This window comes from Aspergillus candidus, assembly GCF_002847045.1.
Source record: "Aspergillus candidus strain CBS 102.13 unplaced genomic scaffold BDW47scaffold_1, whole genome shotgun sequence".
Taxonomy (NCBI): domain Eukaryota; kingdom Fungi; phylum Ascomycota; class Eurotiomycetes; order Eurotiales; family Aspergillaceae; genus Aspergillus; species Aspergillus candidus.
In genome coordinates this window covers 212,559-228,776 of record NW_020194006.1, presented here as the reverse complement: position 1 = coordinate 228,776, position 16,218 = coordinate 212,559, and the positions used below count along the sequence as shown (strand labels likewise).

Genomic DNA, 16,218 nt, shown 5'->3' with positions numbered 1-16,218 from the left:
TCTTAGAGAGGACCTAGTGCATGAGGGTACAGTGCGAGGGTACAGTGCGAGGGTACAGTGCGAGGGTACAGTGCGAGGGTACAGTGCGAGGGTACAGTGCGAGGGTATAGTGCGAGGGTATAGTGCGAGGGTATAGTGCGAGGGTATAGTGCGAGGGTACAGTGTAGGAAGTATAGTCCGAGGGAGCTGCGTGAGGGAGAGTAGTATCAAGATAAGAGGCACAGCCAGACAACCGCACTCCATAAGAGACCACCGCAATATCCAAGCAGATCCAACTCCGGGTGACTATTCTGTTTTGTGCGCGAGTATCACTGTAGTGAATTTCGTCGCGGGTATAGTCTCGTCTCGAGCTAGGTTAGTAGGTCACCCTCCTGCCGTAGACTGCGTACTAGAACTAGGACTAGGTAATATGCAGCATGCGGCATGTCTCTGCACGATGGATCTACCCCAAGCGAACAGACGAACCCAATCCGTTTATCAGGACCATGCTCCGCTCAGCGAGTCAACCTGCTCGATCAAAAGTCGACTCATATAAAGAAAGAGACGAGGAGGAAAATCACTCAAAGCGCATCAAACAGCGCAGTATCACCTGCGCCCCAAAACTCCCCCGACAGGCCCTCCAGCGTCTCGAAATCCGGCATCCAGAACGGTCCGCCCTCCTCCGCGAGATCAATCCACGGGGCGAGCTCGAACGCCATGCGCACGCCGTGGTCTTGGCTGTGTGGGTCTGCGCTCATGGAAGATGGGGCAGGTCCAGAGGGTTCATTAATGGAGGAAGAAGAAGATGTAGCCATCATTAGCTCTGTCATGCTGGGTTTCTTAGCGGGGTCACTGGCGGGGCCGGTAGCGGCGTCTAGCTTCTCCATGGCTGCGTTCACGAGCAGCTCGAAAGCGTCGCGGTACTTTTTGACCCACGAGGCGCGCTCGCCCATGACGAAGAGGACGGTAGAGCAAGCGCGGATATCGTTGGACATTTGCACGGACCAGACGTGGGCTGCGTGTGTCCAGAGGGCGTGGAGGAGGGTGATGCCTGAGATGAAGACCGTCTGGACGGCGAGGAACGAGTGGCCGTATTCGAGGGTCTGGTGGAGGCGTTTGTGGGTCTGGCAGACGTTGCCGGCTGCGCGGAGACAGACGTGGTAGTAAGGGTCTGTGAGAGGGAGGGAGGGGAGGAAGGGCTGGATGAGGAGTCTGAGGGCGCGGTTGTAGTGCAGGAGGGGGTAGTCGAGGTCTTGTGGGGCGGTGAAGCGACGGAGGGCGGCGTTCTTCCAGTCTTCGAGCTCGAGGTAGAGCGCATCCATCTTGGGGCGGAGGGTGTGGAGGGGGCGGTCGGCGCGGTAGATCTTGTGTTGGATTTTGGAGTCGATGCGGCGGAGCTGGATTAGGTGGATGGCGAAGGTTAAGGTCGTGAGGCGGTCGGGTGTGATCAGCTGGACTGGGTCTTTGATGTCGTCGTCGATGTCGAGGGGGAGGGGGAGGTCGATGTGTCGGTCTGCGATGCTAAATGGTCGGCCTAGAGACATGGAGACGACTCGTTCGAGGTAATAGACTGTCCAGAAGAGGCGTCGTCGCATTTGAGCGGTGATTGGATCTAGGTAGATTTCGTTGGCCTTTCTGTGGAGCCCTAGGTCGATTGCGGTGCGCATGGCGAGTCCGATCATGTACCATACGCCTTGGCTGGACGCGGAGCGAAGGTGGTAGACTACCAAGAGCGTCATGGCTTCGATGTTCTCGACTGACCGTGTTTCACACATGGCGGGGACCTGCTGCAGGGCGGTGATGTAGAATCGCTAATCTGTCAGTTTCGAACAAACAGATACCGAACAGGGGGTATAGAAGAGTGGTATAAAATAAGAAGGCATAGAACAGAAGGAATAGAGCACAACGTGGGTGAGGATAGGGGAGAGAATATCACCTCAGGAGAAACATAACTATACTCCCCACTCAACTGCAGAGTCGTCGCCCCAATCGCATAAACAACATACAACTTGAAGATTCCAAACCACTCCTCTCTCTCAAGGTCCTCCCGCCTAGCCCCAGCAAGCCTCCACCGATCCTCATGCAACCGCCACAACTCCCGCCGATCAAGAAACGGATAGCGCACATGCAGACGAGTCAGATACGCGCGGAGGATCCGCGCCCCCATCACGTCATTAGGGGGCTCGGTGCTCTTCGCCAGCAGCTCCTCCATCCTCAGCGGCCGCGGCCGATCTCCCGACGCCGTACCTCGCGCGGTTGACGTCGACGGCTGGGGCGGTAGGCCATGCCCGGCAGCCGACCCCTTGCTGCCGCCTCGCGATGGCGCGAGGACTTGGTTCCAGACGGTGGCCTGGACCATCTCGCCTAGGTTGGCGGCTAGGGAGAGACCCGAGCTGGAGCCTACGTACGCGGGGGCTTCTGAGGAGTTGAGCGCGAGAAAGCCGACGAGTTCTCCGATGGGGTTGTGGTCGATGCTCGGGTCCTGGTCCGGTCTGGACTCCAGCTGGGACTCTAGGGAGGCTATGCGCTCTTCTAGTGCGCGGGTGTAGCTGGGAACATGCACGTTAGGATTGCACGAACCAAGACAATGCCCATGGATTGGTCATAATACTCATTCTGCTGCCCGTTCTCCTGTCGTACTGTGGCCTTGTCACACGTCACTCCAGCCTTGTGGCAGTTTGAGCAGGCTGGATAGTCATTATCGCACTACGACCATGATCAGTGATTTTGACTGGCTAGATTCCACTGGATAGGAGGCTCACCTTTTGCTTCCTTCTTTTACATCGCGTACAGGCTGTTCTTCCGCGCTTGCGGGGATTGTACTGGGCAGGTGAGGCAGGGGTGGGCGACTGGGAAAACTCCATGGTTGCGGAGTCATTTATGAGGCATTCTTATGTGCTTGGTCGGTGCGTGATGGCAGATTGGCCAGCTCTTATTGAGATATCGAGAGGACTGTCAATCCATTCAAGAGCAGATGGATGAAGATGGATGGAGATGGTAAGAAGTGGAGAATCGGAGACGAAGTGGAGGAGAACGATCGCGCTAATCTTATCGGCATCTTATCAGTCTTATTATGTCTTTCTACAGCATTTTTGGTCTTGTATATACACTAGTCTCCATGATAGAATCAACCTCGATCATGAGGTCTTTTCCTGATCTCTCTGGATCGCACGCTTAGGTTCATTGACCCCGGATTCTACATCCACCTGCGCCTTCACCCCCTCATCCGCTTCCCTCGCCCTCCTCTCCTCCTCAATCTCAGACGCATCCTTGGGCCTTTCCAGCCCTCGATCCCGAATCAACAAACACGCAACGAAACAAACCCCCATAAGCGGCACCTGCAAGATAAACACACTCCGCGACGCCTTCGCAAACGCATCCAGAATCCGCACCCAGTCCGCATCCGATGTCTGCGCCCGCTCCGGCGTCGAATACGACGATCGGGCGAGGTGCTTATATCCTTCGGGGAGGCTCGACCGGAGAGTTGCCTGCAACAGCGCAGCCGAGACAGCCAGCCCGCACGCACCGCCCAAACAGCGGAAGAAGTTCCGGTCGGAGATGACGACCGCGCGGTGAGCCTTGGTGCAGTGCGCCTGGAAGGCGACCATTGTTGGCTGCAGCGTGCCGCCTATGCCTACGCCGGCTATGCCGACTATGACGGCGATTGTGGCTGGGTGGGTGTGGAGGTTGAAGAGGAGGGTGAGGCCTGCGGCTCTAGATGGATCGTTAATATGAATTCTATGGGAGAATCTTCTGTGGATAGGCGAGGGAGGTACGTACAGCGTCCACAAGCCGAAGCCGATCCAGATAACCTCGCCGTAGCGTTTTGTTCGCGAGATGTACTGGCCTGAGCTGATGGATGCGATAGACTGGCAGCCTACCATTGGGGAGATCAGTGCGGCGGAGACGATGGGGGACCATCCTCGCGCGTTCTGGTAGTAGAGCGGGAGATAGTAGAGGTAGGATTGGAAGACTGCGCCGAGGAGGAAGCTCTGTAGGAACAGGGCGCACAGCACTTTGTTTTTGAAGAATACCACTGCGTTTCCCGTTAGAACTCCACTCATATCAAGGGAGGAGTTGTGGACAAGCTCAACTCACCAGGAAGCATCGGCAGCATAGCCACCTTCCACTCAATCACTACAAAGGCAACCAAACACAGTCCCCCAATAACAAGCATCGAAATCACCATCGGCGAGTCCCAGTCAAAGTACGACCCGCCCCCAGAGATAGGAATCAGCAGGAAGATGATGCCGATAGACGAAGCAACAATGCCATACCCGTCAATGCGACGCAGGCTCTCACGGAATCCATCCTTGCGGTGATTGTTCGGGATGAGGAAGTACCCCACAGCCACGCAGCAAGCCGACAGCGGCGAAAGCAACCAGAAGAACCCGCGCCAGGTAGACCGCATCGTGAAGGCCGCTGCGACGAACGCCCCGATCACATTCCCCAGACCCAGCGCGGCGCCCAGAATCCCCTGGTACTTGCCTCGCTGCTCGAGCGTCACGATATCGGACACGATGATCATCGTCAGGGATGTGATTCCGCCGCCTGCTACACCGGCTAGCCCACGGAAGAAATAGAACATGGGCGCGTTAACGGACAGTCCGCATAGCAGATCAGCGAGACTGAGCAGCGCCAGCGCGCTCAGGTAGACGATCTTGCGGCCGAAGATGTCGGACAAGCGGCCGTAGAGCACGGTGAACATGGTGTTGGCGATGAGGGACGAGGTGCCCGCCCAGGAGATGGTGTTTTCGGCATTGAGGTCAGCGGCTACGGTGGGGAGGGTGACGCTGATGCCATTTTGGTCGACGAAGGCGATGAGCAGCGAGATGGCGAGGCCGGCGAAGACCACGAGGAGTTGGCGCTTGGGGAGGATGTTGGTTTGGTCGTGGAGGGCTTTTTCGGCGGCTTGTTGGCGGTTCATTGTTTCTTGATCGGTGGTGTTGAGCTGATTGCCCCCATGTAAGGTAGATAGATCTGACTGGGATTGAAGATTCTCTTCGTTTCTCTGTTCTTATTTCTTCAGGAGAGAAACCTGCCACGGACAGGCTTGATATTTACGCGACACAAGAGGATACAGACAATGGATAAATATTATAAGTCTTATAATAGAAAGAAAATAAGGAAAGAAAGTCCCCACAACTGACATACAACCCAAGTGATGGAGTTAAAGAAGATAGGATGATCCGATCAACAAAGTGCAGTGTCGGAAGCCCGACCAACCGACCGCAGCCCTAACGGTCACAGTTAGCATTGTCGGGGGAGTTCCGTTTGGAAACAGGGGCCGATCATATAACATTCATTAATCATTGGTGGCTCTGCCGGTCCAGGATGGAGAACTGGAGCCAGTTCCGTCGAATGATGGGAGGTCAAGGGGGAGAAAAGAATGGAGGTCGGGAACGGTCGGTTGTTGATCGTCGGATGTCCGTTCAGCCATTCATACTACTCGGGCTCCACTGGATATAGGGCGCTTCTTGATTATAGATCAGTTAATTGATTGGGTTATGTTAAACCTTCAATTGATACTGTAACTTTTCAATCAGTTTAATATATCAACTTCCCATCTAATCAGGTAGACGTTTGTCATAAGACCAACCGATCAGACCCCGATAAACGACCGCCCATATCATCCACTACGACAGCGTCAACAGATACCAACAAAACGATGTTGCATATTGCCATTGAAGAAAGAACCGACCCTGGAGATATTCCGGTAGCCGAGGCATCCACAAGAGTCTCCCCCTGCGGAGTTACACCGTCCTGCAAGGCACTGACAATGGATGAGAAATACCTCCTATTGTCTCGCGCGGCTGCAGCTGTTGTTTCTTCCTTCGTGTATGGTATGACCGCTACCGCTGCCTGATCTCCTCGATACCCATTGACGGTGGAAGGGAGATGGGGGTATAGACTGGTCTGATGCATGTCTTGGGAGGTTTGATTGAACGCTTCACCCCCAATTGAACGGTGAGGCTCAAGTGTCGCCCACGTAGGACAAGATCGATACCCCAAGGTCACGACAATATTGAAGAATCATGTATGTATGTTGTATGTATGTACGGAAGCGTATGATGCAAATATGTATGTATGTACTGTAAGAACACCGAAAGCCTTTTTTTTTCCAAAACGGTCGGCTCATATTGAAATGATCTGCAGTCGTTGTTGGCCTGCTTTCCAACCATCAAATCAATGTAAGTGATCCCATTGGAGGATGGCTATTGGTGAAACCTACATCTTGTCATGATCATAATCAAGATCATGATCTGATCAGCCTGACTGACTGACTACTGGGAATGCAAATGCAAATGCAATGACCCTGTCACCCTGGCGGGTGATGCGCAATCGGAAGAAACGGATTTTGGTTGGAAGAAAGATCTAGACCTGCTGATCGAGGGAGAGGGGGGAGGAAATATGGGAGGGGAGTGCCCTAACGACAAATGTTACAAGGGGTCACGGGCCACGGCTCTTGCCAGTAGCCATCATGTATGTGCAGGTGCTATTGGAACGTCTAGGGTGCCGGCCCCCCACGACGACTGGACGCCGAGTGCATGCCCGCTATTGTCCCCTCCGTGCCCTTGGCTGTCGTCCACCCGCTCGCCATGGTGCCCGGGCACCGCTTGTGTCAGCGGGCCGGTGCCTCGAGCTACCGCCGTAGGCTCCGAGACAGCATGAGCGGTCAGATAGCTGCCACCCGTGACATTGCCTTGGTTGGGGAAGAAACTCTGGTTCAGGGCCCCGCATGTCGTGCAGGTGAATTCGATCTTGAAGTTCGTGAGAACGAGATGGGGAGCGGCTGGGTGGCCGCTACTCGGCGCCGGCCCTTGGGGGGTGGATCGTGTCGCATGGGTTGGTGGTGGTGGTGGTGGATGATTTGCGGTCGGCACGCCGTAGGACGTTTGTTGTGGATTGGCTCGTGTGGGAACGGGGTGGCCAAAAGAGGTCGGGTCGTGCGCCGGCATCTCCGGCGTGTGGAGGATTTGGGGGTTTGGTTGGCTGTGAGGGGGGTGCGGCATTGAAGGATGTGCCGGGACGCCTCCGCCATGTAATTGGGAGGTTGGGATGGTCAATCCCCGTTGAAGATCGCCTTGCGGGAGGGAGTTGGGATCGACGAGGCCGGTCTGGAGATCCGGGACCCATCGTTGTCCGGATAGGCCGCTCCCGCTGTAAGTCGAGCTCTCCCCCGGCCCCTCGGAGGGAGGCTGGTGGGGGTCCGGAGGTTCATGTTCATCGTCGCCCTCGTCCTGATCCTGCAGCTGCCCCGGATGGTGCTGTTGCTGCAATCGAATGAGAGCTCGTTGGGCCTGTCTCATGGAGATATCATACCCGTGGCAGCGTTTGACGGCCTCAACGACCTCCTGCGCCTTGATGCTCTCCCTCACGTCGAACAGCTTAGGGATCTCGTTCATGAGGAATCGCACATGTGACACCTCGGAGCGGGTTGGGGTTCTGCTGGTGGAGGCTGTACTCCGTCGACAGCTATGGCTATCCTGGAGGCTGCTGATGTAGGTCGAGTTCTTGTTGGCGCGACAGACCACGCGAAAGTAGCAGTTGTTCGACGAGCGACACCCGATGACCACGCTCTTCTTATTGCTCCGTGTCACCCGTAGCTCCCAGTGCTGTCTCACCGAAATATTGCGCACCAATGCCTTGAAGTCTTCCAACGAGGCAAATCGTTGGCCCACATGGAGCCCGGAATACATCTCCGTCATGGCCAGGGGACAAGACACCGCACGAGGGAGTCGAACAAGCACACCACTTCCATCAGTAGGGAGTATGTATGAAGAAGAAATTAAGCGAGGGGTCTGTGAGATTCTGTAAGCTCCAAGAATGGGGTGGGGGAACTATGCGCAAAGGCGCCTAACGTCAAGCTTCGTGGCAAATCGAGGAAGTAAAAATTAGAATCAAAATAAAATAAAAGAGTCAATCCAAATAAGCTAGCCTACGAGACAATCCAATTATAAGACCAGACAGGGGGTCGGAACAGTCAATGGTTAAGCATCCGGTTGAAAGTATGACGGAGAAGCCAAGACAAGAATAGATCAAAACCGTCCTCGAAATGTTTCCCGCTTGGCGCGGATGATCCCCCGACCGCTTCGGTCTTTTTCTCAAGCTGTCCCCCTACATCTCCTCGGCCCCCGAAACAACACACTTCCCTTATAGCCACTTGGTACTTTCTTTTCTTTTTCCATCATCCGAGTGGTATTGTAAGACCACTCATCATGACATCGTACGGGCTGTTGGATCAGCCAGACGAAGGTGAGGATTGGCCGATCCATGCATGCATCACCACATCCCCCAACGCTAACCTCATTCCAGACAACCTTCACAAGTCGCGCCTGTTAAACGTCGAAGAGAAGCCCTTCAAGCGAATCACCAAACGCCTGTTACACCCGGACTCGCTCCTCGTCTCGCACGCGACCCTCCTGCCCACGCCTCCCCCGGACGGAACCGACGAAGATGCCTCCGCCGCCGAGGCCGAGAAACAGAAACGCCTGGAGGAATGGCGCCACTTCCGCGAAGACATGACGCTGGATTGCGCGGCGTTTGAAGCGAGCATCGCGCGCATTCAGTTCCTGCTCGTTAGCAATGAGAAGGAGCGCGAGCGCTACGCGGCGGAGAAACTGCGCATCTTGTCGACGATGCAGTCTGTTCGTGAGAATACGTCGGAGCTACGCGATCAGCTGCAAGAGGCGCAGCGGCTGCTGGCGCTGCGCAAGAGCTATGATGATTTGGCGGAGAAGATCACGAGTAACCGGCTGCTTAAGCCGCGGGAGGATCAGCAGGCGAACCTGCAGAAGCTGCGGACGGAGATCACAGAGCTAGAGAAGGAGAGCAAGGACTACGCGACTACGTGGTCTGAGCGGCGGGAGCAGTTCGGTCGCATTGTCGAAGAGGGTATGCAGTTGCGACGTCTGATTCGGGACGAGAAGGAGGAGGTCGAGCGCAGGGAGGGGATGCAGGAGGGTGGAGACGGGGACGACGGGGATATCGCTTCCAAGGGCAAGTCCAGCGGCGCGACGACGCCCCGCCCGGATACCGACAGTGTGACTCCCTCGCTGTCGGGGCCGGACGAAACCGGGAAGTCTCCGTTTTCTTTACACCCGGACAGAATGAGCGTGCTAACGGGGGGTGCCTCGCCGTTGCGGCAGGTGACTACCGTGGGCAACGAGAAGAAGACCCCCGAGGAAGACGCCACCATGGTGGACGAGGGCGAAGTGACGGCCGATGAGCACGAGTTGGAAGAAGGGGAGGAAGCGCAGGATGACCGCACCGCGGACAAGATGGATACCACTACGTGACGACCAACCTCATGCATTTGCGGAGCCTGGAGTTTATTTTGGATTGGAAGCGTTGGAAAATCAGGTTATTTTTATTAAATTACAATTCGAATCACATTTGGTACACAAGTACATGACATTAGGGCGGATTCGAGGATCATGTTCCGTGATGGTATGTAGACATAGGTAGCAACGTTTCAACTAGACATTCTGCGTCTAGCACTCAATCTAAGCGATCTCTCGCTCGGCGGTCCTCGCCTTGGAGATCACCTCCTTGGCCGCATTGATGTGCTCGACATTGCTCTCCGGCCCCTTCTTGCCCTCCTCAATCTACAGCAGTCAGCAAATACCCATTCAAACAAATAAAAATAGGATTAAAAGACCAGCACGCACCAACAAACCATCAAGCGTAGCAATCGACTCCTCAATCTTCTGCTTCAAGCTAGGAAGGACATTCCGGGTCTGTTGGAGGGCCATGCGCTGCCAAAGGTTAGCCATGCTCATCTCAACTTCAAACGTCTCCCCCACACTCCTGGAGCAATAACAATCGGGACTACAAACCTCCTGGTTCAATGTGTATTCTCTGTTCTCGTCATCATTCCCGGTCTGGGCTTCCAGCTTCTTGATGCGCTCCGTCTGCTCTTTCAGCTCGCTGTGGTAGGAGGCTTCCTCCTTGACTAGGCGGCCGAGGGAAGCCGTGTGAATTTCGAGCTGGGAGCGGGGGGCCATGTTGATAGTCTGTTTGTCGTCTGTGTGTGTATCTGTTTAGGTGGGCGAGAAGTGAAAGGTTAGCTACTCTGGTGTTGGAGTGGTGTCTCGAGGGAATGATGTCATGTGCGCGTTATGGGACCGGTGCTTGATATTTTGAAACCGCGAGAGTCTATGGCATATGGAAGACAGGGAAGAAAAGACAAGATAGGTAAATATGTCATGAAGGGCCCTTTTCAGTGTGCAGCCACTCATGATTATCCTCGAGGAATGTTGAAGGAGACATTGTGGACCGCGATGGACTCAACCACCATCATCAAGCTTTCATATAGCTTGTGCTCAGACAAAAATACCATAATATAGACTTACCTTGTGATTTGCAGCTTGAGGAATATTTGTTTACCAAGTGGAAAATGACTGTGCTCTTTCAGTGTTGTTCTCAATATCAAGTACAAGGGAAGATTGCCCCTCCGCCATCATGATGCTTTATCGGCCTATTGGTTTGTACTGTTTGCTTTGGCGGGGCTAATCAGCTGTCATGTGATGTATCATCTTATGCAGTGTATTAGTAATATTTGAGCATCGACCATTATTTGTGTTGAATGGTAGTAGCAGTCTTGATCTCCAGCTTACCACACAGTTTGATGGCATAATTAGCCAAGTTTATAGATGTCCTCATTCCAGGGGCCTAGGAGACATGTTTAATCAAGAAATGTATATGTCTTACATTAAGTTGGGTTGATCGAATCGTCTGCCATCAATACTACCGCGAAGTATATATAATGCGGTTTCCAACATGGTAAAACATCACCACACCAACCTCAAGAACGAACGACCATTCGAGCGGACATATTAGAAATATCCCAAATCCAGTCGTTTGTGATGTCTCCAACTAGTTTCTGCGTCCTCAAAGTGAGGCAACCGCAGTATACCATTCGCGGCTAGAAACCGCTTACCGGGCGCTATTAGCCCCAGATCCCCTGCGCCGGACAGCCTCATGCCCAGGGCGAGTGATCGCCATATTACTGCACGACGAGCCAATCTGATGTCGCGAAATACGACCCGGATGATCACGCCCACGGCGTAGACTTCCGGTTAGTGGCTGTGTTTGAGGCTTTCGGGCCCGGTGAGGCTCTGACTTTTGCGGCACAGAGGAATTGCGTTATTTTGCGGTCATGATGACTAGGTTGGGGGGAGAGTATAAAAGACTGCCTGCCCGTATGAAATTTTTCTTTTCAAGTTCATTCTTATTATTGTGTGCTTGTGCATTTTTCAAGAATTAGGCTAGAGACGTCCTGTGTTTGACAGAAGATACTAAAGACCACCAAGATGAGGTAGGCACATTCTCTATTGCGATGATCGCCATATTAACACGATCAATAGATATGCGATTGCTCGCCCGAGCGAATATCTCGTGCTCACAGGAGCCGGGATCAAAGATATTCACCTCTGCAAAAAGGCGATTGTGATGCCATGGCAGCGTGTACGTTCTACCGAGATGAGAGATAGAGCCCCGACCAACCAGCTAATACTTATTTGCAGTGTGCGAGGATCTCTTTGGCCCCCTTCGACTTTGGCCTCAATCTCCAGGCCATGACGGCGGAGAAGCTGCAGTTCTCCCTGCCTGCCGTGTTTACGATCGGACCCGAAGACAAACAAGACGCCCTGCGCAAATATGCCCTGCTGTTGTCCGGCAGTACCAACGAGGCGGACATTGCCAAGGCAAAGAACTTGACCGACAAGATGCGGGGGGACCACGTCCAGGATATTGTCAAAGGCATCATTGAAGGCGAGACCCGCGTGATCGTGTCGGGCATGTCTATGGAAGAGATCTTCAAGGAGAGGCAGACCTTCAGGGAGAGGGGTATGTCACTGCTATTCATCTGCCCAAATCTTACGAATTGCTGACTTAGTGGCGGACAGTCATTGATAATGTTCAGAACGAGCTCAAGCAATTTGGCCTGCGCATGTGAGTCTACAAATTTGTAAGGTCTGCCGGGAATGCCGCTGATGCATGGCAGATACAATGCCAACGTCAAAGAGCTCCAGGATACGCCGGGTAGCGAGTACTTTGCGTTCCTCAGTCGCAAGGCTCATGAGGGAGCTCTGAACCAAGCCAAGATTGACGTGGCCGAGGCGCGGATGCGAGGAGAAATCGGCGAGGCCGAGAAAAAAGGGCGAACCAAGCAGGAAATCTCCAAGATCGACGCCGACACCGCCGTCCTCGAGACCCAACGGAAAGCCGAGAAGGCCAAGGCCGACTCGGAGCTCATGAACCGTCAGACCGAGCTGGATTCCAGCGTGGAGATGGGCAAGATCGCTGCTAAGCGCCAGACGGAAATGAAAGACGCGGAGCTCAAGAAGAAGGTTGAGACTTTGCGTGCGGAAACCGAGTTGGAGCGCCTGCGTGCCAACGACGTCACCAAGAGCAAGGTTGCACGCGAGTCGTCCCAGCAGAACGCCGATGCTGCTTACTATCAGCAGCAAAAATCGGCTGATGCCCTGCTGTACACGCAGAAAATGGAGGCGGACGCAGCTTGTACGTTTGGCGACAGCCCCATCCTAGAGTAAATAGCTGATCCTTTCCAGACTACCGTCAAAGCAAAGAGGCGGATGCGACCTTCCACCATCAGAAACGAGAAGCTGAAGGAATCTTGGAGATGGCCAAGGCCTACGGTGCGCTCGTCGATGTTCTTGGTGGTCCTCAGACCTTCCTGCAGTATAAGATGTTGGAGACCGGCACATATGAGAAATTGGCGCTGGCGAATGCCCAGGCTATTAATGGACTCCAGCCTAAGATCACTTCATGGAATACTGGTATGTCATTCGGATTTCATATTTCATCGAAAGACCGTTCTGACCACGCTTTAGGCAATGGAGAGGGTAGCGCAGACTCTATGGGGCCGATCCGTAACCTCATGCAAGGCCTTCCTCCTTTGCTGAGTACGATCCACGAGCAAACCGGAATCAATCCTCCGTCGTGGATGGCTCAGATGCCGGCGAAGAACCATGTTAATGGGCCGAATCATGCGAAGTAAACCTTTTCTTCCTAACGCAAGACTGAATTGCTTTGCTGTTTCTTTCATTGAGCCTTTCCTTTGTTCGCTATGATACCTATCTTTTAGTGGTTTCTTTTCTTTTCATGTTAGTCAGAAAATGGATTAGCTTTATCATTGATGAAAGAAAAATCGTAGCAGCCTGAAAGAAATGACCTGATTTTGATCTGATCGCCAGCACAATCCACCATGATTAGAGAGTGGTGAGGAGTGAAAGAGAGATGCGTAGAGACGGAAAGTGAGGTGGACAAAGAGAGACCAATGAAATCATGTGATGAGCGTCATCCGCCTGGAATGACGAATTGTCGAACTTCAACCATTCAACCATGCCTGACTTGAATCATGATTGACTTACAATAAATCAGTGCTGTTGAGATTCACTCTTCTATTAGATGTCACTTTTATATTTACTGTCACTATACCCCCCCTGCTCACCATGGTATAAATACTCCTCCTGTCTCTTTTTGGTTGCTGTTTCTTGCGAGTTTCAAGCGTGAACAATGCCGGTCCCATCACTATTGCAGCTGTGCACGAATACAGCAGTCAGGAACGTGAAATGTGCGCATTATATCCCTTTTAAGGTATCCAGACAAAACAAAGGGTAATTTGGCTAATATACTCCCAGATCTGAATGATATTGGCGATGTTCCTTATTCGCTGGCGCGTCCGTTCCTCCTGAAAATCGAAAGCCCCGAGAAACTGGTGAGCGCTCCCCTCCCTCGTGTACGGTGTCGGAATACAAGCAACTGACCACGTTTGCGCCCCCTTCTACAGAGATCCTTGGAATTACTGTCGCCACAGATCACCCAGTATGATGACGAGTTATGGATGGACTTTATCAAGCGCGATATCCCCCAGTGGGATGACTACGATCTGCCGGAACATTCTGATTCTTGGTATGAGATCTATTGCAATCTGCGGGATAGTGTTCAGAAATCCGTCGACGAAGATGCCGAGAGGATGAAGATGGCCCTGGATGGCATCAACTCGGAACGCGCGAAGCACAGCGCCAAGTTCGTCACCGACCGACGGGTGCTACCCCTCCCGCGAGAGCGACCAACCGTCAGACAGCGGTATGCGGTGTACGATCGGAAGATGGGCGGCGTCGCGCCGGTATTCTCTCCAAGATCTGGAATCAGTTCGAGCGATCCGTTTGGGCCAAGAAACGACACGAAGAAGAAGAGTAGCATCTTCACGGCGACCAAGCGGAACACGGCCCTGGCTGTCCCAACGCAGCACCTGAACAATCGAGCCACGCAGGTTCGACAGGCCCCACGGTCGTTGGTTGATGAGCACCGGCGACCGATCGAAAGCCCTCCGCTCACTAGGCGAAAAGAGTCACCCGCCATGATTGCGCCGGGCCGGTCGAGATACCACATCAGTCCCAACATCAGCAGAGGACCCGTCCCTACGATGACGCCAAACTTACAAGAGAGAGAAGCAAGGCTACGGAAGATCGCCGCGGGCAAAAAGCCAATACCTTCTCCTGCTTCACGACCGCTACCTTCGTCCGCTCCAAGCCCAGCTGCCGCGAAGAAAGAGGTCAACCCAGAGCCTCGATCGCGACCGCCGACCTCCGCCAAATCTACACATACCACTACCTTAAACCCCCGGGCGGACCATTCATCGGCACAGGCACAGTCTCCCCCTCGACAGGCAAACTGCCCCCCTGAACAGGCCCAATCCCCCCCTCGACCCGTCATGGCCCGGAAGCGACCCGCTCCAAGTGTATTCATACAGCCAAAGAAGAAGCGGGTTACCTGAGAGTACATACATGACCAAACAGCATTTGACATATGATGCTGGCGTGACTGGCACTGGTGTTTTGGCGATTGTCATTTATTATTTTGGTTCTTATCCTTTTTATTATTTTTTCCTTTTGGTCTAGAGCTAAGGCGCATCGGCATCGGACTTTGGAGTCGGATCATTATTTTTTCTTTTGGCAGGGCACCTTTTTCCCGTGGGTAGTTTATAGTTGGATAAGATACGGAGTAGACAGACAGTACAAGGATAGCACATACATAACTGCACCTTCTCTCTAGACAGTGAATACTACTAGTCCAATCTAAACATAGTCTGATATTACTGCACCGGCGCACAAACAACAATATCGTACCGACGACGACGACAACGGAACGAACGAACCCGTCAGGAGACCAGCCTGAGAGCTCAAGAGACAAAACATCATCGCTTATTCAAATTGGGCAGTGTTTCTCTCTCACGAAACAGACGCTTTAGGCTCCTTCACGATCACCACCCAACCGACCCATGTACTCGTTGTATTCGTTTTTTCCACCCCTAGACCACCTATACTCGTATACGTCCTCGGTAGCTCATGCTCATCCACAACACCAGCAATGAATGAAATCAATTAGAAACCACCCCGCAGAGCAAGAACCAAATGTAACGTTGCGCCGCCTTCCAGGTTGTATTCCGAGGCGGTTTTATCGTCGGCCCTGTTGTTTAGAGATAGCGTTAGCATATATGTATATGTGTTTATACATATATCTCTGAGTAAGAGCAGTGTGGGAGTATGTACATCTGCTTTCCGCCGAAAATCAGACGCTGCTGGACGGGCGGGATGCCCTCTTTTTCTTCGACGCGCTCTTTTATCCGGGAGACCTGTGTGTAGGGTTCTGTGTTAGTTGTGTTTTCTTTTCTTGTTGTTGAAAGGAGAAGGTGGTGGTGGCAGTTCAGCCTTGCGGTGGGTGTGATGAGGCTCGTGGGAGAGAGAGGGCTGGCTGCGACGCGACCAGGCGTCTATCTATCGTGGAAGGTAGATAGGTAAACAAGTAGGTAGTACCTTATAGTCAGGCTCGATATCCAGCTCGATTTCCTTGCCGGTCAGGGTACGGACTCTGCGTGCGATCGGGTCAGCGTTCTATTTGGATCCGGATATGGCTGATTCGGGATGGTAGGTGGTATGGGGTGGTTGACGGGATCGGCTTGTCGCGCCGGAGTCGAAGGTCAGGGATCGAACTCACTTGATCAACATTGTGGGAAGTGGAAGTGAGTGGTTGCCACGACAGAGGTGGAAGGGAGAGTGGGAGATGCGATGGAAGGGAGTGAGATGACGGTGGTTGACTGACAGATGATGATGACGGCAAGCTTTCTCCATTCATTTGCTTGTCGTTGCCTTGGTGGGGTTGGTCGGTTTTGGTGGGGCGGGGGTTGGTTTGCTGCGGTTGGTGTATAGC

The 16,218-nt window shown here is 53.3% G+C and overlaps 8 protein-coding genes across 8 annotated transcripts; 4 read left to right on the top strand and 4 right to left on the bottom strand.

Moving 5' to 3' along the window:
- Positions 1-401: 401 nt before the first annotated feature.
- On the bottom strand, positions 402-2,952 carry BDW47DRAFT_963 (putative C6 transcription factor). The gene is made up of 4 exons (XM_024820320.1): positions 2,742-2,952; positions 2,591-2,685; positions 1,916-2,528; positions 402-1,790 (listed from the first exon to the last, which is right to left on the bottom strand). Exons 1-4 carry the CDS (start codon positions 2,841-2,843, stop codon positions 561-563), a joined length of 2,040 nt encoding a protein of 679 aa, XP_024676462.1. The 5' UTR covers positions 2,844-2,952; the 3' UTR covers positions 402-560.
- A 164-nt stretch (positions 2,953-3,116) lies between these two features.
- On the bottom strand, positions 3,117-4,906 carry BDW47DRAFT_130345 (putative MFS transporter; the record flags this gene model as incomplete). The annotated part of the gene is made up of 4 exons (XM_024817076.1): positions 3,117-3,265; positions 3,335-3,693; positions 3,760-4,015; positions 4,078-4,906. 4 exons carry the CDS (start codon positions 4,904-4,906, stop codon positions 3,117-3,119), a joined length of 1,593 nt encoding a protein of 530 aa, XP_024676461.1.
- Positions 4,907-5,625: 719 nt separating this feature from the next.
- Positions 5,626-6,373, top strand: BDW47DRAFT_97193 (uncharacterized protein). Its single transcript, XM_024820364.1, has 2 exons — positions 5,626-6,146; positions 6,212-6,373. The coding sequence occupies exon 1, from the start codon at positions 5,648-5,650 to the stop codon at positions 5,843-5,845; it is 198 nt and encodes a 65-aa protein (XP_024676460.1). The 5' UTR covers positions 5,626-5,647; the 3' UTR covers positions 5,846-6,146; positions 6,212-6,373.
- A 1,679-nt stretch (positions 6,374-8,052) lies between these two features.
- On the top strand, positions 8,053-9,331 carry BDW47DRAFT_97190 (uncharacterized protein). The gene is made up of 2 exons (XM_024820363.1): positions 8,053-8,235; positions 8,296-9,331. Exons 1-2 carry the CDS (start codon positions 8,199-8,201, stop codon positions 9,276-9,278), a joined length of 1,020 nt encoding a protein of 339 aa, XP_024676459.1. The 5' UTR covers positions 8,053-8,198; the 3' UTR covers positions 9,279-9,331.
- Position 9,332: 1 nt separating this feature from the next.
- BDW47DRAFT_97188 (putative tubulin-specific chaperone Rbl2) lies at positions 9,333-10,399 on the bottom strand. The gene is made up of 4 exons (XM_024820362.1): positions 10,335-10,399; positions 9,819-10,018; positions 9,651-9,737; positions 9,333-9,587 (listed from the first exon to the last, which is right to left on the bottom strand). Exons 2-4 carry the CDS (start codon positions 9,984-9,986, stop codon positions 9,486-9,488), a joined length of 357 nt encoding a protein of 118 aa, XP_024676458.1. The 5' UTR covers positions 9,987-10,018; positions 10,335-10,399; the 3' UTR covers positions 9,333-9,485.
- Positions 10,400-11,204: 805 nt separating this feature from the next.
- On the top strand, positions 11,205-13,209 carry BDW47DRAFT_97185 (flotillin domain protein). Its single transcript, XM_024820361.1, has 7 exons — positions 11,205-11,299; positions 11,349-11,448; positions 11,508-11,829; positions 11,889-11,934; positions 11,987-12,504; positions 12,555-12,782; positions 12,837-13,209. Exons 1-7 carry the CDS (start codon positions 11,295-11,297, stop codon positions 13,001-13,003), a joined length of 1,386 nt encoding a protein of 461 aa, XP_024676457.1. The 5' UTR covers positions 11,205-11,294; the 3' UTR covers positions 13,004-13,209.
- A 146-nt stretch (positions 13,210-13,355) lies between these two features.
- BDW47DRAFT_97183 (elongin A domain-containing protein) lies at positions 13,356-15,050 on the top strand. The gene is made up of 3 exons (XM_024820360.1): positions 13,356-13,579; positions 13,647-13,723; positions 13,796-15,050. Exons 1-3 carry the CDS (start codon positions 13,522-13,524, stop codon positions 14,783-14,785), a joined length of 1,125 nt encoding a protein of 374 aa, XP_024676456.1. The 5' UTR covers positions 13,356-13,521; the 3' UTR covers positions 14,786-15,050.
- BDW47DRAFT_97181 (NEDD8 family protein RUB1) lies at positions 15,051-16,096 on the bottom strand. Its single transcript, XM_024820359.1, has 4 exons — positions 16,006-16,096; positions 15,825-15,879; positions 15,561-15,643; positions 15,051-15,477 (listed from the first exon to the last, which is right to left on the bottom strand). Exons 1-4 carry the CDS (start codon positions 16,014-16,016, stop codon positions 15,393-15,395), a joined length of 234 nt encoding a protein of 77 aa, XP_024676455.1. The 5' UTR covers positions 16,017-16,096; the 3' UTR covers positions 15,051-15,392.
- Positions 16,097-16,218: the final 122 nt, after the last annotated feature.